Raw genomic sequence first — 26,740 nt, forward strand, 5'->3', positions numbered from 1 at the left:
TTTTTTTTTTTTAAACAACACCCAAAAGAGCTGAATGAAATGCTCTCTGAAGAAATGCTTATGTCACATGCTGGGAGTCTGAACAGCGTTTCTAAGGATTGAAATTGCTATTTTATCAATTGTCTATGGAAAATTACAAAGAAAACCAAACAATTCAAATCCAAACTATTTAGCATGCACTAGAAAAATACTTGATTGGAAGAACACACCAAGAAATTAAGCTCCTTTGGTTCTGAGTAAAATATAGGGGCTACCTTTGTGCCCTGAACACATGTGGTTTCAAAATCTGTCTTCTTCACTTACTATTTTTGTAATCTGGGCAAAATAGTATAGCTCTCTAACCTCAACCTATTTGTCTATAGAAGAGAAATAGGAGTAATTAGCTTACAATATTTTTTGAGAATGAGGGAGATGACTCCTATAAAGTGCTTATGCTGACCTACCAGAAAAGTACTATAAGTATGACTGATGAGGAGGAGGACGATAGTGACATGATGTTTCTTAGATCATATGAATTCTGTCTTTTGGTGTGAACAGCTGGATGAAAGAGAAGATTACCTCTCATCTACTGAGCATATAACATATTATAAGGTATGTGAGAGGTGGGGATGGGTGAGTGGGGAGTTGAGTTGTTAAAAAAGTCATGGAGGGGTCCCTGGGTGGCTCAGCGGTTTGGCGCCTGCCTTTGGCCCAGGGAGCGATCCTTGGGTCCCGGGATCGAGTCCCGTGTCAGGCTCCCAGCTTGGAGCCTGCTTATTCCTCTGCCTGTGTCTCTGTCTCTCTCTCTCTCTCTCTATGTCTATTATAAATAAATAAATCTTTTTAAAAAATAAAAAAATAGGGAACCCTGGGTGTCGCAGCGGTTTAGCGCCTGCCTTTGGCCCAGGACGCGATCCTGGAGACCCGGAATCGAATTCCACGTCGGGCTCCCGGTGCATGGAGCCTGCTTCTCCCTCTGCCTATGTCTCTGCCTCTCTCTCTGTGTGTGTGTGTGTGTGACTATCATAAATAAATAAAAATTAAAAATAAAAATAAAAATAAATAAAAAAATAAAAAAGTCATGGAGAAAACTAAAGGTGGATGTGAGCCAAGGCAATAAAGACATGTGTTGAGGGTAGTGGTGATATTGGCAGAGAACAATCAGAACTATCTCCTAAAGGAAGTGACACTGCAGTTGTTGGGGAGGAAGAATTTCCTCTGCCCTTCAGCATCCTTCTAGCACAACTAAGAATTAAATATATGTTGTAACTCAGGCCCCAGTGTGCAAGAGCACATGGCTGTAGGGGCTCCAAACAGATCAGGTTTGGAAACTTGCCACTGACAAAATCCAAAGGCAGAGAAACATGTGGTGATGAAATAAGAAAGGAATTTATTTCAGTGGAGCCAACACTGAGAAGACACAGGCTAATGTCTCAGAAACTGTCTCCAGGTGCTGAAACTATTTCTTGGTACATAGGAGGCAAATGTGAAACAAAGGTCAGAAGTCATGCATGTAGACAGTAAAAGGTCAGCTCAATCGTTGTCTTGTGGTCAATCATCAGGGTCTTTCTAGCATCAGGGTTGGGGGTAATTTCTGTTCTCATCACAGGATGCTTTGCGTACATAGTCTCTTGCCTGAATTAAAAGATATGCTTAAAGAAGAATTAAATCAGTTAGAAAATACAGATTATGGTCAAAATTTAGGTAAAGTCTTCTATCAACATGAGACAGATTAGCAGGAGAAAATAATTTTTTTTTTCTGCATATGGGGAATCTACACAGACAGGAGAGTTCCAAAGACAGGCAAAATGAGATATACAGGGCATTCCGAACTAAAAGGAAGGGAGTAGGTGTCTGGGACTTCAAAGGGACAGAGTTCAAGTTACAGGAAGATGAAGAAGAGTAAGTGTTTGGCAAACAAATGTTTGGGCCCCTCAGAAACAATGGGACATACAGGACTTTGATCAAGCAGGCCTCTGGGGTTCCTCTCTGTCTACCATAGCTAGGTATGTACTTATCTAACTCACGTGATAGCTCTCCTGCTGGAACAAGTCCTCTATCTCAATTTTTTCTTAGGCAGTTGATGGGGAGGTAAATCATTTTTTTTTAATTTTTATTTATTTATTTATGATAGGCACACAGTGAGAGAGAGAGAGAGAGAGGCAGAGACACAGGCAGAGGGAGAAGCAGGCTCTATGCACCGGGAGCCTGACGTGGGATTCGATCCCAGGTCTCAGGGTCGCGCCCTGGGCCAAAGGCAGGCGCTAAACCGCTGCGCCCCCCAGGGATCCCCGAGGGGGAGGTAAAAAGCTCTTCCTGAATCTGCTGAGTCTTGATTGCTTTTTAACTCAAAGATAATGTTCATGTCAAAGATGTTCTCTTGGGGTGTCTTCCCTGGTCCTACACAGCCAACTGTCTTTCTTTTTCTATTTTTTACACGAAATAAGGGTAGAAATTAGAGAACAAGCTGGTCAGGGTCAAGAAGTGTGTTCACGGCAGTCATTATTGAGGTGAGGTGGGCAGCTGGTGGTAGGTCACAGGGACAACTGCAGGGGTGACTGGAGAGCTTTAAAGATCAGTGACCATATGAACATGTTGGTATGTTTCAAGTAACAGAAAAGTAGCCCCAGTAGGTAACTGAAGAACAGTTATTAGAAACATAGACCCATTGCACACTGTGGTTTCCCTACCATCTTTCCTTAAATTCTGCATTCTTATATTGATGTGGCCCTTTAGGTGAATTCCTATGGCTACCTTAAAGCTTAATAGAAATACCTATTTCTACCTTTTCATTTCCTTTGCTGTTTTACATGGCAACATTTATTTAGTATTACATGTGCCATGCACTGTGTGAAGGACTTTATAAGTTTGTCTCATTCAATCCCTACCAAAACATCATAAGTATTTACTATTATTTTTTTGCATTTTGCAAATAAAATACTAAAACCTATGTAAGTAAGGTCACACAGCTAAGGATTAGTGGGACCCTGGCAGTCCATTTCAAGACCTGCAAGCAGGGATGCCTGGATGGCTCAGTGATTAAGTGTCTGCCTTTGGCTCAGGGCCTAATCCTCAGGTCCTGGGATCAGTCCCACATTGGGCTCCCTGCTTGAAGCCTGCTTCTCCCTCTGCCTTTGTAACTGCCTTTCTCTCTGTGTCTCTCATGAATAAATAAATAAGATCTCTCTGAAAAAAAAAAAAAAGAGAGACCCTTAAGCATCTTAGCTCTTATTCTGGTTATGGGTCCTTGAACTACTTGAATACAATGAATAGAAGATAAGCCAGAAAACCATAGGAAAAAGAAAACTAACATTTATTAAGCAGCTACTATGTGCAAAGCACTGCTATCTCACATAGGCCTGGTAAAAACCACAGCAACTCAGTCAAATGATCCCCATTTAATGGGTAAGGAGAACATTCTCTGAACTGAAGCTCAGAATAGTCCAAAGATGTGATGTGGGCATCACTACAGGAAAAACAGAAAAAAGAATCCAAGATACTTGTGGTTCATTAATCTTCCTACTCCTCCTGTATAAACCCTCACGGCTTTCGTAAGAGATAATTCTTAATCCCTTCAATTTTATTTATTTAGTTTGTTTGTTTGTTTGTTTATGTATGTATGTATGTATGTAATCTGTACACCCATGTGGGGCTCAAACTCACCACTCCCAGATCAAGAGTCTCATGCTCCCATACTAAGGCAGCCAAGCACCCCTCACCTCATGTTTCTGAAAGAAAATACTCAGTGTTCGTCTGTGGGGGTTTGACACAATTTGATTAAAAAATTAGTTAAAACTTCTTTAGAAAATTGTAACTGCTCTTTAGTTAACATCCAAATAGTATAAATAAACCCAGAAATACAAGTCTAGCTTAACACCCTGTTTATCCAAGAACAACTTAAAAGATCCCATCACTCCAAGAAACAGCCTTTTGGGAAGGTAAGAATGGGAAATTTTGTGGAAATGAGACTCTTCCATTTCAACTCTGAATCCTCAAATTTAAAATTTAAATTTTAAAATACACTTATGACCTGAAAAATATCAGAAGCTAGAGAAAAGCATGCTTGGTGAAAGGAAAGGGCTTACAGGAAGGGATCTCCTATTTCTCATCTAGACCTAGAGGCACTGATTTGGCTCCCCATACATCAAGAGTTTCATTTTTGGGGATCCCTGGGTGGCGCAGCGGTTTGGCGCCTGCCTTTGGCCCAGGGCGCGATCCTGGAGACCCGGGATCGAATCCCACGTCGGGCTTCTGATGCATGGAGCCTGCTTCTCCCTCTGCCTGTGTCTCTGCCTCTCTCTCTCTCTCTCTCTCACTGTGTGCCTATCATGAATAAATAAAAATTAAAAAAAAAAAAAAAGAGTTTCATTTTTGAATCAACTGACAAGTCCTTTAGCTTGATTGCGGAGGCAATCAAGCAAGTATATTCAAATGTACAATGGTATCAGCTATAGACTAAGATCTGTGCACTAGACTGTGTATAAGTTACTCCTCAATAAAAAGGGCAGTTAGTTGAAAGCATAAGGTAAGAGTAATTCTCCAGCTGAAGTAAGCTTGAGCACAAGAAAGAAGCCTCCTTTAGGGACAAGATTCATAGGCCTAAAGAATTTCACTCTAGGAAATAACAGTGACAGACACAGTAATTGGCTGAGAGGTTTGAGGCTCCTGCTGGGGATGAAGACATACATCGTTCAAAGCAGAAGAAATGAATTTAGTATAAGTTTGCTTAGATGTCCCTACTACACATAACGGAGTCGTGTTTAAAACAATCCTGTGGGGGCCCCTAGGGGCTCCGTCTGTGAAGAATCTGACTCCTGATTTCAGCTCAGGGCATGATCCCTTGGTCATGAGATCCAGCCACCTTGGGGGGCTCTGTGCTCAGCAGCTTGAGCTTCTCTCCCTCCGCCCCGCCCCCTTGCTCCAGTGCTCTCTCTGTCTCTCCCTAAAATAAATGAAGAAACCTTTAAAAAATTCTTGTGGAAGAACTCAAACCCCACTTAACATTGTGATGCTAGGAACATGAGATTCAACAAGGAAATGGGAATTCAGAGGCTTCTCATAAACTAATGGGAAAGAGAAATTTCTAAAGGAAACCGTAGACAATATTTATGAAGTTTTAAAGAAGACAGAGGTGTGCATTCCGCTCCCTGATAGAGAATTTATAGAGACAGCATAAGATCGCTGCTCACTGCTTAAAGGAGAGACTTCTTCCAATTGATTTCGTTTTTCCAGTTGATTTTTTGGCTCATGATGTGTGGACTATGCACTTCTGGTAGAATTTGATAGTTGAAGGTCAAAACAATATCTTTTCAGTTTTTTTTCTTTTTCCATTTTCCTATTTCTGTGACTGGCAATAATGAGGGAAAATTGGTTTTGCTAATTAAATGTTATTACTCAAGGAAAATCCTGAACTTAAGTACAAAGATATTTTTCTAATTTTTTACGTGCAAGTTTTTTCTTCAGGAAATAGAACATATGAGATGCTGCAGTTGGACAATAAATGGGATAGTTTTCAACTTTAGTGATTCATGGATCTATAATTATTCAAATGACAGAGGGCTGAAGCTCAGTTACAACAAAAGGAAGGTAAACTCCAACTAGGTACCTGAATGGCTCAGGGAAGATACACAGAAGTTGAATTTGCAGAAGAGGCAATGTTGGACTCCAGGGTCTTTTGCTTTTTGTTTTTTGTTTTTTGTTTTTTGTTTTTTTTTTTGTTGTTGTTTTGTTTTTTTACATTCTACTGTAGAAGGCATTGGAACTTCTCTTTGAAAAAGTAATAATATGAGGCATTTTTCCTTTGGTGGTGTTTTTCATTAGAAGCTTGGGTTCCTTATGTCGCTATAAGCATAATTGGTTTGTAATGGGGTTTATGGAGAGAAAGGCTTGTTTACCCTGCTAAATACACTTGTGTCCTTCCTCCTATGTCTCTAGTCCTTCCTCTCACCCTCTGCCCACCTCTCTTGCTGCTCCCTCTCAGGGGAGGAAAGGATTTACTAATATTTTCGTTCAGCAACAAAAATATCAGGGCATGATCTGGCCAATACCATGAGAGTACACTTTCTTGTTCATGCGCTTCCTGGAGTAAATCCTAGCTGGCCTTGTTCCCTTAAGGCAGACTGATCATTGTCTCCCCATCATGTGGCTAGGTCGGTAAGGACTCGAGGGTCCCTCTTGGGCTCAGCCTTTGTGAGATATACACAGAGAGATAAAGAGGGCCAGAGGCCTCACTTAAACCTCCAGACTTCCAATCCAGTTTATCCCAAAGAGTCCTGCACTACCTACTGCTCACCCAGATGATTTCCAATGTTACAAAGAAAGTTTTCTTTTTCTTTTTTTAATTTTTTATTTATTTATTTATGATAGTCACAGAGAGAGAGAGAGGCAGAGACACAGGCAGAGGGAGAAGCAGGCTCCATGCACCTCGGAGCCCGATGTGGGATTTGATCCCGGGTCTCCAGGATCGCGCCCTGGGCCAAAGGCAGGCGCCAAACCGCTGCGCCACCCAGGGATCCCACAAAGAAAGTTTTCATACACACATTTAATTTATTAAAATATTGGATATACATTGATCATCACTTAGACTAAGTCCAGTCAAGCTGAAGAGAGTCAATGTATATTGACTAAGGACATTGGTGCAATTGATGTGAAGGATTTTTTTTAAAGATTTTATTTATTTATTCATGAGAGACGCAGAGAGAGAGAGAGAGAGAGAGAGAGAGGCAAAGACACAGGCAGAGGGAGAAGCAGGCTCCATGCAGAGAGCCTGACGTGGAACTCAATCCCGGGTCTCAAGGATCATGCCCTGGGCTGAAGGCAGTGCTAAACCGCTGAGCCACCCAGGCTGCCCAAGGATTTTTGATATAGAAATAAATAGGAAAAGAAATGTGTGGATCATGTGGCCAGATGTGTGGCTGGTGCTGGATTTGTTAATCTTCCTGAGACAAAGATTGAAGAGTTGAGTAAAGGCACAAAGAAAAGTGAGTAACAAAGAGTGATAGGAACTTATGCATAGTTGTAAACATGACACATGTGAAGTCCTTTCACTTGAGTCAATTACAAGATGTTCATGGGTATTTGTATCACTACATGATTTTTCACCTTGTGTTCAGACCTGGCTTCTGCATTCTGTGTTAGAGGCTGCTCCACGGCAGTGTGCTCTTCTTTTGTCCACTCTTCTTTTCATAGAATCTTCTCAGGGAGGACTCCTAAGGCAAAAATCTAATGGAAAGGATCCCAGGTGACTGTTTTAATGTATCTAAAGCTTCAAATCTCATTCTTTTAGCAATGCTTCCTTAAAAATCCTTTCCTTCCTCATCCTTTGTCCTGGCTTCAACTCCCATTACTCTGTCGCATGACTCTGGAAAGGTCACCATCCTCTCCATGTGCCCTGAACGCTCTGCCTGCAGATAGAGAGGCCCTGTAATGCTTGGCATAGTAAGTGACCACTGAGAGAACATCCGTGGCTACCAGTGAGCCCACAGCGCACACCCTAAGGAGGGTAACCTGTGAAAATACCTCAGGCCAGCAAACCTCGAGACAAGAGATACATTTCAGAGGTCCCTTGCCTTGATTGGAGCTCAGGTGTCTTTATTCTTCCCTCAGTAGCAGGGACCTGACCCTCCCTCATCTTTCCCCACATAGAGAACAGAGGGTATTTTCTGTTGCCTTACTTAAAGTAACCAAAATCAGATATCCTGGCCCATTTTTCTCACTGATATGTCCCCAAATGCCTAGAAATGTGCCTAGGACATAGTGAGCAGTCAGTATATATCTGAAATGGTAGATATTATTTATATATTAATTGCTAATTTATTGATTCCACCAATATCAATACTTGTAATTTACATATTTAAAACTATATGATAACATATTAATATACTTATTTACTGTTTATATATAAATATATATTTATATGTTATTATATTATTTATATATTAACAAATCCTTAGAACCTGAAGGATATTTCTTTTTTTTTTTTTTTTTACACTTTTCCAATGAGTATTTATTATTAGTTAAGCCATGATTCAGGATCCCAGGGTGGGGATCACCATGTACCCAGGTCCCCCTTCACCACCCTGGGAGAAGGATGGAGGACAGAGGAGAGGTGGGAGGAGCCAATTCAGATCTTCCCAGGAAATGTGCCTTCTGCCCGGCGGTCATCCCAGGCCGACACCCAGGATATGGGGCAGAGGGACTTGTACACTCGCCGGTACCATTCGCACACAGAGACATCACCCCCTTTAGCAGTCATTGCCTTCTCACAGCGGTGGAAGTCCAGGTAGTTCTGCCAGCAGTTCCTAGTCTGGTTCTGGTTGGGGAAGCGGCTGTCAAAAGGGGCAGTCTGGTAGTTCTTGATTTTGGACTTGATGTCTTCTGCCATGGTGCTGACTCTAAAGACACCCCTGCAGCACCTCGCAGCTCAATGTGACCCTCAGCAAAGACTGAAGGATATTTCTTATTGGGCCACATGGGAATAAATCACAAAGTTAACACAAGTAATGAAAGAATTTTTATAGTCAGTGATCTCTGATCAATACACAGGAAGTATTAATTTTTTATTTGTCATAGGCCATTCAGTCTGCCCATAACAAAATACCACAGACTGGGCAACTTAAGAACAACAGAAATCTATTTCTCACAATTCTGGGGGCTGGATGTCCAGCTGCAGGGTGGCACTGGCAGTCCAATTTTGCCAGTGTGGTTGGGCAAAGGCCTTCTTGCAATTGCACACTGCCAACCTCTCCCTGTATCCTCACTCAGTGAAAGAGGGGAGGGAGGAGCGACCTCTGAAGGATCTCTCAGAAGAACACTTTTCCCATTCACAAAGGAACCATCTTGATGACCTTAGCATCTCCTTGAGGCCCTACCTACTAATACCATCATCTTTGGGATTAGGATTTCAAGATAGGAATTTGAAGGAACACAGCACTCAAAATACAGCCATTTAGTAACATCCTACCTGTAGTCCATGAACACAATGATGCATATTTGTTCTGTCTCAGGCATCTCCCTCTGGAAACTTGCAACAACAAAAGCAGACAGAAGATCTGTCCTTCTTTTCACAATTGAGAACATGTCTCCAAAGAGCTGACCTTTCACCTGTCAGATGCTTTGTTTTCCTCACTTGAATAGTAAAAGATAAAAATGATAAAGTTTTGTTTTTGACTCTCTTAATAGAAACCATGGATATTCTGCTATAACATCTTTCAACATTTCCAAAGGCATTTATTAGGGTGCCTGGGTGCTTCAATTGGTTGAGCATCTGACTCTTAATTTCAGCTAAGGTCATGTTCTTGAAGTCTTGGTATCCAGCCCAATATTAGATTGGGTGCTCAGCGGGGAGTCTGCTTTAGATTCTTTTTCTCCCTCTCCATCTACCCTTCCCAACACTCATTCACTCTCTCTCTCTTTTTATTTTATTTATTTTTTATTTTTTGAGCTTTTTTTAAAAAAGGTTATTTATTTATTTATTCATGAGAGACACACAGAGAGAGAGGCAGAGACACAGGCAGAGGGAGAAGCAGGCTCCAAGCAGGGAGCCTGACGCAGGACTCAATCCTGGGTCTCCAAACCCATCTCTGGGCTGAAGGTGGCACTAAACTGCTGAGCCACCTGGGCTGCCCCACTCTCTCTCTCAAATAAATAAGTCTTTAAAAATAAAGGCAGTCATATTCCAGATATGCATTTGGGAAAATAAAATTCTAGTCACTGCAATTGACCATGAATATTTCAGTTTTATGAGTAGTACATTACTAAATGATGTCATGCATTAAAGCCCTTAGTACAACTCTAATGACTTTGTTTTGGTATAATTGTTTTTTTTAAGATTTTACTTGTAAGTAATCTCTACACTCAACATGGGGCTTTTACTCACAATCCTGAGATCATGACCTGAGCCGAATCAAGAGTCAGGTGCTCCAGAGTTACATGTTCTTCCAATTGAGCCCTCCAGGGGCCACTAGTATAATTATATTTTATCACTTGTCTCCTTTTCCGTATGTAAGCTCTATGAGAGATAGCAGAATCTTTCTTCTTCAACACTGCTCTCCTGCCACATTTTATATTGTCTAGAATCTAGGTTAAGTTAGCACTGCAAATGCTTAGACAATACTTATGTACTGTGTGTATATTTGCATTTAGGAGGGTTCTCGTTTTTTCTTTTGACCTTATGCCTAAATTCAAAAGGAACTTTAAAATTAGTCTAGGGTACCTGGGTGGCTCAGTCAATTAGTGTCTTACTCTTGATCCAGTTTGGGTCATGATCTTAGGGTTTTGGATCAAGCCCTACAATACCGTGCTGGCCATGGATCCTGCTTAGGCTTCTCTCTCCCCTTCTCCATCTGCCCCTTCTCCCACTGCTGCCCACCTGTGCACTGTCTGTCTTGTTCTCTCACTCTCTCTCAAAAAACAATTAGTCATACATATAACGATACAATGTTAAAAGATGCCAGATGTGGAGTGGCTAGGTGGCTCAGGCAGTTAAGTTGCTGCCTTCGGCTCAGGTCATGATACCAGGGTCCCGTGATGAAGCCCCACGTTGGGCTCCCTGCTTATGGAGGTGCTGCTTTTCTCTCTGCCATTGCCCCTCACCCAGCTCTTGTTTTCTCTCTTCCTCTCTTTCAAATAAATAAAAAATCGTAAAATACTCTGGCTGTGACTTCAAAATAGTTCACAATCATATGGACAATGATGATTTATTGAGCCCATATTATATGCTTGTAACATTTCTAAGCTCTATCTATCAGTAAATATTTGAGGACTGTAATCTAATTAATAACATTTTGCAGGTGAGAAAGTAAGAGATGGGGAAATTAAAAGGATTCCAAAAATGATACAACTTGTGTGTAAGTGAAGGGAACTTGTACCCACTGTCTGGCTGTAGATTTTGTGCTTTTACTAGCTGTGTTACCTTGGGCATTGAGTGTTACTCTGCTGTGTACCAATAATGTAAATCCCAGGTAATACTTGAACATATTTTTCTCAACTTGAAGTTCTACTGATTATTATCTACTTGTGGAGAGAAATAGGTGAAATAATTGTAAATTGCACTTTTAGAAAGTGCAAGATGAAGTCAATTTATAGGATGATCTCTGATAATTATTCAGTTTTACTCAGCCCAGCATTTCCCAGATCTATGTATTCATCAGAGATTACTGGTTACAAATATCCTTTCACTACTGCTATTGTTAGTGTGGTTTCCTAACAGTTGAGACAATAAAAAATAGCTAGGAATGAGAAAAACAATTAATAAGTGGCATTAATAATTAGTAGGTGGATATTAGTAACAGAATGTGTAAAAACAAAATTCACTTCACAACAAATCTTGAAAATTAACAAAAAATAAGGAATAAATCTGTAACTACCGGAAAAAAGAATGTCATAAGGAAAACAGAAAAGTTGCATTACTTATAAAATTTTCTCTAACTCATAACTAATGAAAATAAAGAGGATAGGGGAGCCAAGGACAATCAGTAGGGTGACTACAAAGAGAAGGAATGTAAAGCAGTCCGGCAGGTTGGCCCTGATACCACACCTCCTGCACGCGCGCGCGCGCACACACACACACACACACAGAATCAAACAGTCCACAGTTCAGCAACTGCTCCAGACTGAAGAAACCAGTATGAAAAACTGGGTCACAGAGTCATTATAGGTTCCAGGTGGCTGGCAACACTCAAAAGGAATAGAAAATCCTAGTAGGAATAATAGGAAAATTTTATGCTGGTCAATTCCAAGTGTCTCTACTCCAACACTGGGGGTAGGTGACAGTGAATTTGAAAAGTGTCCACAGTCAGGAAAAGGAGAATTCTCAAATGCAAAGATAAACTTACAATCAAGACTAATGAAACACACAGGAAAAAAACAATTTCCTTAAAGGGAGGCACCAAATAAGACAGCAATTTAAAAAATGATTAAACATTTAAAAATAAATAAATAAAAATAAAAATAAATGATTAAACAAAAAATAGGCATAAGTATTTAAAAAGAAAGCAAGGAAAGAGTCAAATAACAATGGTGATATAATTGCATTTACTGGAAATGCAAGAGAAATCTAATGACAGGAAACTTCAAGGTAGTAAACAGACTTGCCAGGTAAAAGATTACTAAAGGATTTGAACAAATGTCTGGCACATAGTATGTACAATCTAATTGTTAACTATTTCTATTGCAGTAACTAATCAAAATTGCAAGTTTGTTTGGGATGCCTGGGTGGCTCAGCAGTTAAGCATTTGCCTTAGGGTCAGCCCATGATCCTGGAGTCATGGGATCGAGTCCCATATCGGCTCCCTGCATGGAGCCTGCTTCTCCCTCTGCCTGTGTCTCTGCCTCTCTCTCTCTCTTTCTCTGTCTTTTGTGTATATACAAATAAGATCTTTAAAAAAAAATTACAAGTTTGAGAAGAAACTATTACAAAAACTTAAATTGTAAAAGCTTTAAAAGGAAAAGATAAAAGTCCCTGAAAGACATAACAAAGATGTAAAGAAATGGAAAGATGCTTGCCATGCTTAAGAATGGCAAGAATAAAAAAAAAAAAAAAAAAAAGAATGGCAAGAATAAGTTATTGGAGGAACACCTGGATGGCTTAGCGGTTGGGTGTCCGCCTTTGGTTCAGGCTTTGAACCCGGATCCAGGATTGAGTCCCACATCAGGCTCCCTGCATGCTTCTCCCTCTGCCTATGTCTCTGCTTCTCTCTCTCTCTGTGTCTCTCATGAATAAATAAATAAAATCTTAAAAATAGTAAGTTTTTGGAAACATATTAAGGCTTCATGAATTCTTCAATCAACTCAGTGTAATCTCAGTCAAAAATCAGAATAGAACTGCTCTGTGAAATAAACAAATTAATGAGCCATCACTGTGCACATGGAGAGCAACCACTGCAATTCCAACAACTAGAATTCCAGGTATGATATGAAAAAAATATTTTTCAGTGCATTCCCCAGCTGGACAATATCAAAGGAAATGCTCATAGATGCAACAAAATTAAACAAAAGGAACAACCTACAGAGGGAATTAAAGCCTGACATTGTGATCCCCCCTAAGGGAATCTGCCCAACCAGATAATAGCCCATGAGAAAAAAGAACAAACAAAAAACTGAGTACTCACTCAAGATCCCTAATAATCAACAATCATTATTCAGCTGGATGATAATTCATGGGCATGAATCCCTCCACACACACGCATGCACATGGAACAGATAAAGCTACACTCTCATGGTAAGGGGCACTGCAAAAAAACAGACATATTAAAGGAACAGCAACACAACAACAAACCACTCCTCTCCTCAGAAAAAGAAATAGTAAACTATAGGTTTGAACCTTGGAAATAAGGGGAGAAAGAAAAAGAATCTGCACTGAAAATTCATAACCAGAAATCAGTCTTCAAACATGTTGTCACATTTAGTTCTCCAAAACTCCACCTGAGAATTTAGAGTGATACTATCAGTTGACTCAGAGAAGGAAAAAAAGAAACCCTTTATTGGAGAAAGCGCTTGAACAGAGATCCCAACTCATAGGAAAACTGCTGGGAACTGGAATACATGGGAGAAGTCAAGCTGTCTACCTCTGTCTTGGGCTCACTTGTCTGCTTATAAAGCAATGTGCACAAATGAGGACACAGGTGACACGAAAACAGTGGAAACAAAAAGCATTCATCTTAAACAGATCAGAGGTTTCTTCCCCCGCTTCCTTGGAAAGGTGGAAATGTGAACGAAAAGGGAAATGAAAGCAGGGACATGCCAATGAATCAGGCAATACGTATTAATCATCTATAGGCTGGGTATTCAAGTGCTCATAGGAACACAATTAAGACCTAGACTTTGCTTTCAAAGAGGGCATAGAGAAGCTAAAGGAGTGATAATATCCATGTTTCAATAACATATGTCAGTGATATGAATCCTCAAAGGAGACAGCCCTAGCCATGGTGGCCTGAAGGTCTCAAAAGAAGTAGCAGATCTTGAAATGTGCCTTAAAAAATAGCATTTGCATGCATGAGAGATGGGGAGGGATATTTCAGAAAGCAGGAGGAATCCACAGAAGTCGAAACTTGCAAAGGATCTTCAGCCGACCTGGACAGGGTATTAAACCTTTACCCAAAAGTTATACACTCAAGCACACACACACACACACACACACACACACGACAAGAAAATGATTAGAAAGATAAGAAATTGGCAGCACCCAGGAAATAACTAGAAGAGAACTTGTAAATACAGTGTCATAAGGCAAAATAATTAACTGATGAACAAACTGCAGCCCATAAAATATAAAGGAAAAATAACCCTCAGCTAACTGCAGCTCTAAGCTTCTCCTATCCAATTGTGTAAGTGGGAAGAGTGTTCAATTGGAAGTCAGGAGGCCTAAAATTCTTTTTCTGAGTTGACTCCTGGACATTCAGATTCCTTAGGATTGAGCATTCGAGTCTAAACTGAGGAGGGGCCAGGTCTACAGAGGAGGATGGATGCTTTAAGGATTTCATTCCCTGACCCTGCTCTACAGACATCCCACCTCACAGACCACACTGGAAGGCTGCCTGTGCTCAGTCTTCCGATGCTCACAGGGGGACTCTCAAGATTACAGGGACAGCAGTCCCCCTTTTAGTTTCTCAGACTGTTTCACTACCCAAGACATCCACAGGGCGGCAGGAGCCCTGAACTAAAACTAAATTCAAAGCTGAATTCTAAGAAGCAGGTTTCTTCAATGGCTCATGTGTCCAGATTTCTCTTCCCCGGTTCTGATGACGTCACCCAGGCCAGAGGAGCTGAGAGAAGGAGGCTGCACACACAGCAGGATGGGGAGGACTCGCACCGTGGGACCAACTGCCCTCCGGACTTTCTGCCTTCCTCACAGTCCAGCAAAAGAGACTTCACCATCCTCACCCTTATTTTGCAAAAGAAAGTAGGCAGGGAGAAACTAAGTAAATTCTCAAAGGGGATGGAGAGGAAGTGATGGAGCCAGAATTCAAAAGTTAGTGGCTCTGGTCAAAGTCCATGGTCCTTCCACCACACTTGAGAGCTGGGGAGGGCAGCCCCGGTGGCGCAGCGGTTTGGTGCCGCCTGCAGCCTGGGGTGTGATCCTGGAGACCGGGCATCGAGTCCCACATCGGGCTCCCTGCATGGAGCCTGCTTCTCCCTCTGTCTGTGTCTCTGCCTGTCTCTCTCTGTGTCTATGAATAAATAAATAAGATCTTTTAAAAAAATAAAATTAAAAAAAAGAGAGCTGGGGAAAACAAAAACAAAAACAACCAATTTGACTAACACAGGGTTACCTTCCTCCTAACCAATTTCCTCATTGCTATAGAAATGAGATGTTGGCTATTTTCTTTATAACAGAAGGATGCTTAAAAGATTTGATTCACTTTTTAGGATGGGAAAATACAAATAACTTTCACAACCACTATTAAATAACGGTTTCATTGCTATAGCAATTTCACTTTAGGGTTTATGTCAGGATCACTCACATTCTTTCCTGCTTCTTAAATGGAAGAGGAAATGTCTTTTGTTTTTATTTATTTGTTTATTTGAGAGAATGAGAGAGAAAGAGAGAACATGATGGGGGGGAGGGGTTGGCAGAGGGAGAAAGAGAAACAGACTCCTCCCTGAGTAGGGAGCCCAACTCAAGGCTCCATTCCAAGAAGCCAGGATCATGAAGAGTCACACTCACATGCTTAACAAAATGAGCCACCCATGTGCTCAGGAACATTTTTTCATTGGCTGTCATCTTGAGGCACTTTAAGAATTTCATTGAAACTTAAAGAAAAAAAAAAAAGATGTGTTTTGGGGCACCTGTGTGACTCAGTCAGTTAAGCATCTGTATTCGGTTGGGTCATTGTCCTGGGACCTTGTGATGGAGCCTAATGGTAGGCTCCTGCTCAGTGAGGAGTCTGCTTCTCCCTCTCTGGCTTCCCCTGGCTTGCCCACTCTTTCTCTGTCAAATAACAAAATAAAATCTAAAAAAAGGTGAAAAATATTCAGTGGAATAAAGATGCATCAGGTCCCCATGTTCTATTTTGGATCCTGAGACTTTATTCATGTGTAGCTGAGAGTTTGTGCCCCTTTACCAACCTTTCCTTATTTCTTCTACCCTCCAGTCACTGGTAACCACTTTTCTACTACTCTGTTTTCTCCCATCCTAGAGGTTGCCTTTTCATCTTGTTGATGGTTTCCTTTACTGTGCAGATGCATTTCAGAGTGATGTAGTCTCACTTGTTTATATTGGCCTTCCTTTTTGTCGTCAAATCCAAAGAATCCTCATCAAGACTAATGTCGAGGAACTTTGAGAACTTTAAGAACTCCTATAAACAGCTCAGGACAGAAGGACCATTTCTAACTGATATTTTCCTGGGCTCATACAGTTATACCAAACACAACCAAATGCACTCAGAGCTCTAAGCCAACAAACATACAGCAAAACGTTACTGCCATACTTCTCAGGATCCTGGTTGACCCAATTTGGACATAGGGATCATGGCAGTCAGCAGAGTTAAATACATATACACACATTCACAAATAACATCCCATATCTTCTCAGAGATAAATGAAAGCTCAAAAGCTGGCAACAGGGCTAGTACTAGACAAAATGAGAAGCCACGCTCTGTGTGTTCAGATTGTCACATGTCTGTGAAGGATGCTAGTATAATGGAATCTTTACAGAATTTGTTATCAGGCCAATCCGGGTTATATCCTACACCGCCACTTACCAAGTATGGAAATGTTTGTATTGGATTTTATCATACCCAATAAAAGTGACTGTAGAGAACACTACGAGGTAACACGTTAAAAAGTGGGGACACATACTATGCATTCACAAGTAAAAGCCACCATATAGAAGAGTCCTACTGTGTGGGTGGGAGCCCACTGGATGTGTTAGCTTGTGTCGTACTCATGAAATCCCCTCCAGTATGGTCATCATCATTGTAACCATCATCATTCCCATTTTGCAAACAAGAAAATAGAATCCCTAGATCACATAGGGCAATATGCAGGGTCAAACCCCCAGCAGATCCTGACCTGAACAGAGGGCACAGGCGTCACCACCTGAGACACCCAGTCACCCCAGATTATAACATTCTTGGGACTAATCATTTAGTTACTTATTCATCATACTTTTGATGCTTTCTTCTAGTCAGTCACTGCACTGCTGCTGCAGAGACTGTATGGTAAGAGAGACCAAGAATCAGATTTCCAGAGGCACACAATCTGCTCATCTCAGAATATCCTTGGAGAAGCTAGAGAACACTTCATAAAGAAAGTAAAGTTTGAACAGAGTCTGAAGGAATAATGAAAGCTCTCAGAAGTGCAGAAGTGTATATTGGAGACATGTGAATGAATCTGCAAAAATGCACAGAGATGTGACAGCGTGTGAGTAGAAAGGATTTCTAGAGGATACAATCCATTTACCTATAAAAGCAGATCTGACTCAGAAATGCCCCCACTAGTCCCTTATTCCACTGTTCTTGACATCACTGACCTATCAGGGTTCTCTTCCTTTATACTGAGCTCAGCTATCTCAGATTCCTTCCTAGCAAGTTGGTCCATGAGGCCACTGCCATCAACTGAAGTTTCCACAGACTATGAAACCTATCTGCCAAAACTTCCCTACCTGAAGTGTAGGAACTTCTATTTGGTAGAATTTCCATCTAGGGAGCCTAATATTTTACAGTAGGAGACGCTTCTAGAGTGAATACCTCAGATGACTCTTCTACATAGTATCTATGGATGAATCTTACCTGATCCAGTTTGTACCATGACAGTTACAGAATGCTGATTTGAATCCAGCACGTCCTCCACCATCTCCATCAATACTTATCATCTTGTTGTTAAGCAAGTCACTCCTTTTTCTCCACTTATTTATTTTTATCAGTATAACTCATGAACTCCTATTTTTTTTCAATGAGCTATAATTTATTGCTGTACTGAATTACATAAAACAGACTTAATAGTGGTTATCTCTGATGAGTTGGATATATGGAGAAAGTTTTAAAAGTTTATACTTTTTAATATAAGTATTACATATTATTCCTTTTTTAAAACAATCAAATAGAAACATAAGAAAGCTGTGAGAGAGAAAATTTCCTTAGGGACCTCTAGAGTCACCATGTCATGGCTTTGACAAGGTGAGCACTCCAAATGCTCTGTTTCTTATATAAGTAGCAAACAAAACAAAGTAAATTTCTGGAACTGAAATTCCAGTAGTAGTAATGAATTTGCACTGATGACTCATGGCCTCTAAACTAACCATGCAATCAATTGACTGGGTGTACAAGTGAACCAGTTAGAATTGGTTCTATAGCATATTGCTTAAGAAATGCTGGAGGTGCAACCTGGTGCAGACATTGTGGAAAACAGTATAAAGGTTCTTCAAAAAGTTAAAAAAGAACTACTTTATGATTCAGTAATCCCACTGGATATTTATAAAAAAAAATACAGAAACACTAATTCAAAGGGATACATGCATCCCTATGATTATTGAAGCACTATTTACAATAGAGAAATTATGGAAGCAATCCAAGTGTCCACTGACAGATGAATGGATAAAGAAGATGATATATATATACATATATGCATGTATATATACATGTATATATATAATATTCCATATGTATTATATAATATTCCATATATTCAGCCACAGGAAATAATGAAATCTTGCCATTTATATGACATGTATAGAGCTAGAGAGTATAATGCTAAGTGAAATAAGCCAGTCAGAAAAAGACAATACCACATGATTTCACTCATATGTGGAATTTAAGAAAGAAAACAAACAAGGAAAGGAAATAGAGAGAGAGAGATAATGAAACCAAGAAACAGATTCTTAACTTTAGAGAACAAAATGGTTGTTACCAGAGGGGACGGTGTGTGGGGAGGGATTAAATAGGTGATGGGGATCAAGGAGGGCACTTGTCTGGTGACCACTGGGTGATGTATAGAGTTGCTGAATCACTATATTGTGTACCTGAAACTAATATAATACTGTATACTGGAACTAAAATAAAAAAAAAAAGAAAGAAATGTTTGAAGCTAAATTAACTGTTATCAAGATATCTCAAAAAAAATATTTACCTGTTAGAGAATTTGGGGTGGTTTTAAGAAGGTTTTGAGGAAAAAATAATAAAAGGACATGAATCTTCACAAAGTTGATATTTAAGAATTGTCTTATAATGATTATCTTACTTTCGATAAATACAATCTCACTCAAAAGACTGGCAAAAATACATATACTTGCATTATATTTATATCCATGTATACACATATATATAATTTTATTTATTCATTTTTAAAAGATTTATTTTATTATTTTTTATTTTTTTATTTTTATTTTTTTTTTAAGATTTTATTTATTTATTCATTAGAGACACACAGAGAGAGAGAGAGGCAGAGACACAGGCAGAGGGAGAAGCAGGCTCCATGCAGGGAGCCCGACGCGGGACTCGATCCCGGGTCTCCAGGATCACGCCCTGGGCTGAAGGCGGCGCTAAACCGCTCAGCCACCGGGGCTGCCCTAAAAGATTTATTTTAGAGACAGCATGCACACACAGGTACACACACAAAAACACATGCAAATTGTAGGGCAGTGGGACACACAGAGGGAGAAGGAGAGACTCTCAAGCAGACTCCCTGCTAAGCAGAGAGCCTGATGAAGGACTCAACTGCATGACCCTGAGATTATGACCTGGGCTGAAACCAAGTGTCAGATCCTCAACTGCCTGAGCCACTCAGGCACCCCATTTACCCCATTTGCTATATATATATATATATATATATATATAATTTAAATTTTAAGTAATCTCTATACCCAACATGGGGCTCAAACTCACAACCCCAAGATCATGAGTCAGATGCTCTGTCAGAGCCAGCCAGGTGCCCCAATTTCATGTTTATATTTTAATATATTATTCCATACCATTCTCACTATGAATTCATACATTTCTGTAAAAAAAATTTACCTCTATTCTGTTGTCCTTTTAATATAATTTTTTTGTTTGACTGGAATGAGAGGTTATTCAATGATAGGAACTGCCTGAAAAATCAATGATGCCTGGATATGTGGGCAATTATAGAGGAAAGACTTCCTTTGTCTCCCTTCCCCAACAGACACGCTTTAGATGTGAATCACCTGTTCAGATTGCAACCTGTGCTTCTGATCCATCAGCTATAGATCTGAGGCTCCCATGATCCCCTCATGTTTGATTAATTTGCTAGAGTGGTATACAGAACTCAGGAAGTTCACTTACTAGATTACCAGTTATTACAAAGGATATGTGTGAACAGTTAGATGAAGAGATACATAGGATGTAGTTCCAAAGCGTCCTGAGCACAGGAGCATCTGTCCCCTCGGAGTTGGATTGTATTCCCGATACTGTACTTTTCATCCTGTGACTTCTTTATTTTATTTTATAACTAGAAGTTTGTACCTCTCAATCCCCTTCACGTATCTTGCTCTTATCTCTACTCCTTTTCCCTCTGTTAACCAAGAGTTTGTTCTGTGTGTTTCTATCACTTCTTTCTTGACAATCCTTCCCACATAGTTAACATGCCAAATAGGCCTAATTAGTTTAACATCTCCTTCACAAGGTGAGAAACAAATCTTTTGAAATTTCTTTCAGAGACCCCAGAGGAAATCTCAAAGTAGGTTTGAGGGACAAAAAATATTTCATTTTGATTTGATTTTGGGAAGTTGTAAAGAATGCCAAAAGATTTAAAGTTTGATCAAATATAAATAAATCTTTAAAAAAAAAGTTTGATCAAATAGGATCACAAGTCATTATGAAATAATATTTACCTATTTACCAAAAGTGTTGAGGGAAGGTTTTAAAGGCAAATACAGAAGGTTACATTGTGAACAAAACTTAGCTCTTTTTAATACTGAAAAGATTCAGTTCTGTCATAATCAAAGACCTGATAAAGACAACACGAAGCACAGGGAATTATTTTGTCAAGACGCAAAATCTTTGCTTTCCAGACAGTTACACACACACACACACACACACAGAAAAACCTGTCAAGATCTCTTTCCAAGAAAACTGTCATCTAAAAAAAAAGACAGCTCGTGTAGCTCAGCGGTTTAGCGCCACCTTCAGCCCAGGGTGTGATCCTGGAGGCCTGGGATGGAGTCCCAGGTCAGGCTCCTTGCATGGAGCCTGTTTCTCCCTCTGCCTGTCTCTGCCTCTCTGTGTGTGTGTGTGTGTGTCTCTCATGAATAAACGAAATCTTTAATAAAAATAAGTAAGTAAATAAATAAATACATAAAATTATTTTAAAAAAAGGAAAAAATCTGTCATCTTTATAGACAGAAAAGCAAATTCTAATTTTGCACTAGTGTACTGTTTTATATTAGGGTTCATTCTTTAAAAACATAAACAAATCTACTCCAATCATGGCCAATTGACCACACATAAAATCTCTTTTCAGAATTTCTTTTCTACAAACTTTCTACAATGTTTTTGCATCCATTACAGTTTTGTCCTATATATTTTCATTCTCAGTTTGGAACAATCAGTCATTCTACTTTAGGACAAAATGACTCCCTTTTTCTCTTAACAAAAGCATGTCCTTTATACATTTCCTTATCCTAAGGAATTCCTTATCCATAGAAATTACTATGTTCAGTAATTAACCTTTCAGAGTTTTATCTTATTTGGAAATGATCTAGATAGTCCATGACTATCCATCATTTACCTTGACAGTATCACTTTAAGGTTTCAAGTTACCAAAAAGATGTTGGAAGTGATTTTTAAACAATTATGTATAGATTAGTCATGAAAATTTCAGAAGACGTTAAACAGCTATTTTCTGATGTTATTCTCTTTGCTGACAAATTCTGTAACAAGAGAACAAGAGCTAACTAGACTTTTAGTGAAGCCAGGTAGCATAAAGTTTGTGTGTCTGTATTGTACTTAATGCTGATAACTCAGAAGACATGCCAGTTTTTACTAAAGTAATAAAACATAGTAGCTTTCATTAACTGAAGATTATCCTACATCACTTGAACTTGAAAGACATTTGAGTTTTTTCCTTATTTCTGAAAAAAATAATTGATGGATATAAACCCGTATTTTACTTCATGCTAGTTAAAAAGAGTTCTTTTACAAATTAATTTTGGCAATACCATCTGGAGGCAGAGAAATCACAAATCTATACAACCATAACTAGACATACATCAACATACAGACAGACACAAACAGATCTTATAACTTGTATTTAAAACTTTTAGGCATGAGACAGGTTCACTGATACAGAAATTTATAGTTTATGAAAGAAGAGATGCAACCTGTGTTTCTGGCAGAAGAAATAAGTTTACTTACTCATCTAGCATAAGCTTTATACTAATATTTATGAAGACTTTTAAGATTTTTTTTTTATTTGCGTAACTTCCAATTTGATTCATCTTCCAGCTCCCCTCTTCAGATAAGAATTATCTCCCTGCAGTTTGCATTTCAAAGAGATGGCTTTGGGTTCCTAGAGGAGACTAGGTCAAAAATTTACATCTCAAAGGCACAGAGAAAGGATGTAAGTTTTCTCTAAGAAGGTGTTATATTTCCAATGTCTGGATGTTTTACAACACCTACAAACTTTTTGAGATGAATAGGGAAGGTTTGGGGATTATGAAAAAGGATTGATAGGCTTTGAATTGCTTCTAGTGCTGCATTTCTATTATTATAAAACAAGCACAGTTTTGTTTTGTTTTTTTAATTCCTTAGAGAATTGGGTTGTGACCTGAAAGACATCAAGGGGCTGACAGATCCATCTTAATTGTTATTTTATTTTATTTTATTTTATTTTATTTTATTTTATTTTATTTTTAAAAGAATGCATTTATTTATTTGGGAGAAAGCGAGAGGGAAAGAGAATTGGAAGGGGAGTGAGGGTAGGGCAGAGGGAAGAGGAGAAGCAGGCTTCCCGCTGAGTCAGGAGCAATGCTGTGTGGCTTGATCTCAGGAATCCAGGATCTTGACCTGAGCCAAAGGCAGACACTTAACTGGCTAAGCCATCTAGGTGCCCCTAAACTGTTTCTTCATATCAGGGAGAAAATTTCCAACTAAGATGGAAATCAAAAGCTTTAGAGCTGCATGTCTTAGGATTGTTTTAGTAATGTTTAGTAATCCTTCCGCAATGACTTCAGAATGTTTTTTCTTTCAAATGAAAGGTATATTTTAAAATGATCTAAAACCAAAATCAGGGACACCTGGATAGCTCTGGGACGTCTGGATAGCTCAGAGGTTGAGCATCTGCCTTTTGTATTATGAGCTCCCAGAATATTTTGACCATTCCTTTTATCAGACTGGTTGCAACTTAAACCAGATTGGATCTCACCTAAACCAAACTGGTTCAGTGTCAGACCTCAGGTAAATAAAATTTTCTTTTAAGGGGGGGGGAAACAAAAGGGAGGGAGAAAGAAAGAGAGAGAGGAAAGAGAGCTGACTTTGGTACGAATTCCTGCCCTTTGCCATCTTCTGCTAGTTTTCCCAGGATCCCATCTGCAGGTTCCAGAAGGAGTGGGGTGTCCCAGCAGGTCCCATCTGGATCATCAGAAACTGTAGGAGAGGAAAAATAATGTTTCCTCTACCCTTCTGAGTTCTTGGCTGAGACTCCTTTTTCTCTAGGGCACCTTATAAATGCATAAGCTTATCTCCATTAAAAGTCTCCCACTGTGTAAATCGTTATTCAAGATTATCTCACAAAGTTAACCTACTTGTTCAGACAAACGTAAGTTCTGTGTTCATAGTTTTTATACTTATGACTAGCTGGGGTCCTAGACTCTTTGGACTTGGAAGCAAGCTTTCCTCTCTTTCTCCCTCCTTTTTTCTTTTCCCTTAAAAGAAAATTTTATTTACCTGAGGTCTGACACTGAACCAGTTTGGTTTAGGTGAGACCCAATCTGGTTTAAGTTGCAACCAGTCTGATAAAAGGAATGGTCAAAATATTCTGGGAGCTCATAATACAAAAGCTTTGGAGCTCATAGATCTCAGAGGGACTTACTCGTGACCCCCAGATGCAGCAAGAAAGCAATGAGCACAGTGAGCTCTGTGTGCACCTATGTTTCATTGTTCTCAAGGATTGGGTTGGTGCGGGGAGCAGCTCCGGGAAGAGGATTCTCACTACTGACACCAGAATTGTAAAAAGTTTAACAGAGGCATATTAACAATTCTAAAAGTTTATTTGAACAAAAATGGACTCAAATTGCCCGAACCAAAAAACATTGGGAGTACTCCACCAACAGGAACTAGGGGAAAGACTGGTATACAGAAGACAGGAAGCAAAGCCAGGAAATTGACTGGCTATAGGTTTAGTTGTTGCATTATTTGGGAAAGCTTAGGTGGCTCTTGGTGATTGGTTGTCCTTGGGTTTTAGTTTCTTAACCTTGAGGCATTACAAGCTTAGATTTTGGTATGCTTCCATAGATTACTAAGGCATTAAAGCCACTCCAGCCTAATAGTCTCCTTGCTTAATTAATTTGACAGGGGGTTAGGACAGAAACATGGGGGCTATTGGTGAGAAGAAATGTGGGTTGCTCACCCAAATCAAATCTTCAGCCAAGCCTCCTCGACTTTTGAGACACCATCTCCCTCTTTTTCCTTTTACCCTCTTGGTCAGTCTCCCACTCACATTCTTCCATGTTGAGATTGTACCTCCCACCCCTTTCAAATTCTGGTATATTTATTATTTCCTAAAATTCTTCCCCAAATATAGCACAGAAAGTTCTCCAGTGGAGAGAAATTTTCTGGTAACAACTAATAACCCATTTTGAAAATACTGTGTAGAGCTACTGCTATTTGAACATGGGTACATAAAGTAGGTCACAAAAGGGTTGAGTTAAGGGGCTATGAGTCAAGCAAAAGAGGTGCCAATTGAGTGTGACCTCTACTGAGATGACAGTGGCCCAATTGGTTCTCCCTTTGGAACTTCAAAGCATACTGTAGCTTTCCTTCACAAGCATTCATTGAGTAGTCAATCATGGAATGGTCATCTTCCTCAAAAGCACAATAAAAAAAAAAAAAGATTGAGTGTGCACCCCAAAGTGTAAATAGTTATCTCATAAATGTGTTTCTTCTGATGATGAGGAGGATAGACACTTCCTGAATACTTTCCATGTGACAGGTATTATTCTAAGATTTTATAGATGATATCTCATTAAATCATCACAACAACTTTATAAAAGAAGTACTATCGTTACCCTCATTTTACAGATAAGGAAACTTAAGTGAGGAGATATAAACTTTCCCGAAGTTGTACAGCTTGTAAGATTAAAACTAAGGCAATATGGCTTCAGATCTCCATTCTGAACTCCAGCATGAAGGACAATGGTAGCTTCACCCCTTTCCCAGTCACAGGTTCTCTGCGGGTGTCTCAGGTCACCATATTGATGGCAGCTTAAAGTCTACAGAAATTTGATGGGAGTATCAGATTTCACTCATTGAAGAAGTTTGTCCTCAGGGAGAACTGGAGAAAGGTAACCACTCCTTATCTAAAACTCTGAGAAGTGGCTAGCATTCAGAAGACTTTAACTGCCATTTTAATTACCCGTCTACTCTTGCCTGGTTTGGGCAAGTCAACTGAAAAGGGCATGTCTTCCTGAACTCTACCTCCCTGCTGTGGAGGCAAAAAGCTTTTTCTTATTTCTCCTTTTTCACTAGCTTCACTATTTGGGAGAAGTTTGGAGAGTCATTGAGTTCAGTCAGGTTAAGCTTTGCACAGGGAGAAATGCTCATCTTTTCTTCTGACCACTCTTATGCTAAGTAGGTCAGTTTTACTTTTCCTCAGGGTTTCAGGGCAGATCTTTATAACAAAGTCTATAAACTTAGTATAAATATAGTCGGCTTTCCCTAACTTTCTGGCAATACTTAGGTGGTTTGCCTACTATAGTCTCTGTATTTAAGCCCCTGGAACCAACTCTCAAGCACCTTCAACCACAGCCACCTGACACATTTAATTGCGAGCACTAGTGACCTCCTCAGACATTCCGTAGATTATGTTCTTGTTCTCAGTTCCCTGACATCTTAATATTAGTTTTGTGAAGGATAGAATTGTCTTTCCTCTTGGGATCAAAATTGTATCTCCTAAAAACACTCTCATTTTCTGGTAATTATTTCCATCACTAGCTAAATGGCCATTCCTTAGCTCTATCACCTACTCTAACATGTTAAACAATGGCTCAGATGGCAGGTCCAGGTTTGGAGAATAATTTTAACCTTGTATCCAAGATTCTGACAATACTGCTCCTCCATCTTCAAGAAGTGCTTTAATTTTCACACTTTTTTTCTGAAATGAAAGTCTTATATTCAAGACCCACCAAAGAATATTCTTCAAATGATTGTTGAACAGAGTTGTATGTTTCTTTCATCTCCTTCTGGACAATCTTACATGTAATTTTCAAACTGTCTCATTCTAGTCCACTAGACACAAATCACCAGGGACTTCTGAGATTGCTCACCCAACTGTACACCAGAGTAATACCTAGGTTGATCAACCATCTGATTGCCTGGTACTGAGGTATTTCTCAGAATGTGGGACTTCCACTGCTAAAATATTAAAATAATCTGGTTTCAGTGCTAGGAATTATAATATACCACAGATCTGATTTGGGCCACAAAAGGTAATTTGGGAGGGGGTGGGAGGTGGAGCAACATACAAGGATTATGAGTCCATATTTAGGTATAAGGGGGAAAAGTAATATGATGCATTATTAAGGGTCCTGGTAGGAAAAATATGGCATGATAAAAAATAATTAATTGAGGAGGACCTAACTAGAAACTTCTTA

At 39.6% G+C, this 26,740-nt stretch overlaps 1 protein-coding gene across 1 annotated transcript; it reads right to left on the minus strand.

The window, feature by feature from the left end:
• Positions 1-7,944: 7,944 nt before the first annotated feature.
• On the minus strand, positions 7,945-8,423 carry LOC112665643 (cytochrome c oxidase subunit 6B1). The gene has a single exon (XM_025455646.3). The coding sequence runs from the start codon at positions 8,360-8,362 to the stop codon at positions 8,102-8,104; it is 261 nt and encodes an 86-aa protein (XP_025311431.1). The 5' UTR covers positions 8,363-8,423; the 3' UTR covers positions 7,945-8,101.
• Positions 8,424-26,740: the final 18,317 nt, after the last annotated feature.

The sequence above is a fragment of the Canis lupus genome, chromosome 27 (genome assembly GCF_003254725.2).
Source record: "Canis lupus dingo isolate Sandy chromosome 27, ASM325472v2, whole genome shotgun sequence".
In the NCBI taxonomy this organism is placed as follows: domain Eukaryota; kingdom Metazoa; phylum Chordata; class Mammalia; order Carnivora; family Canidae; genus Canis; species Canis lupus.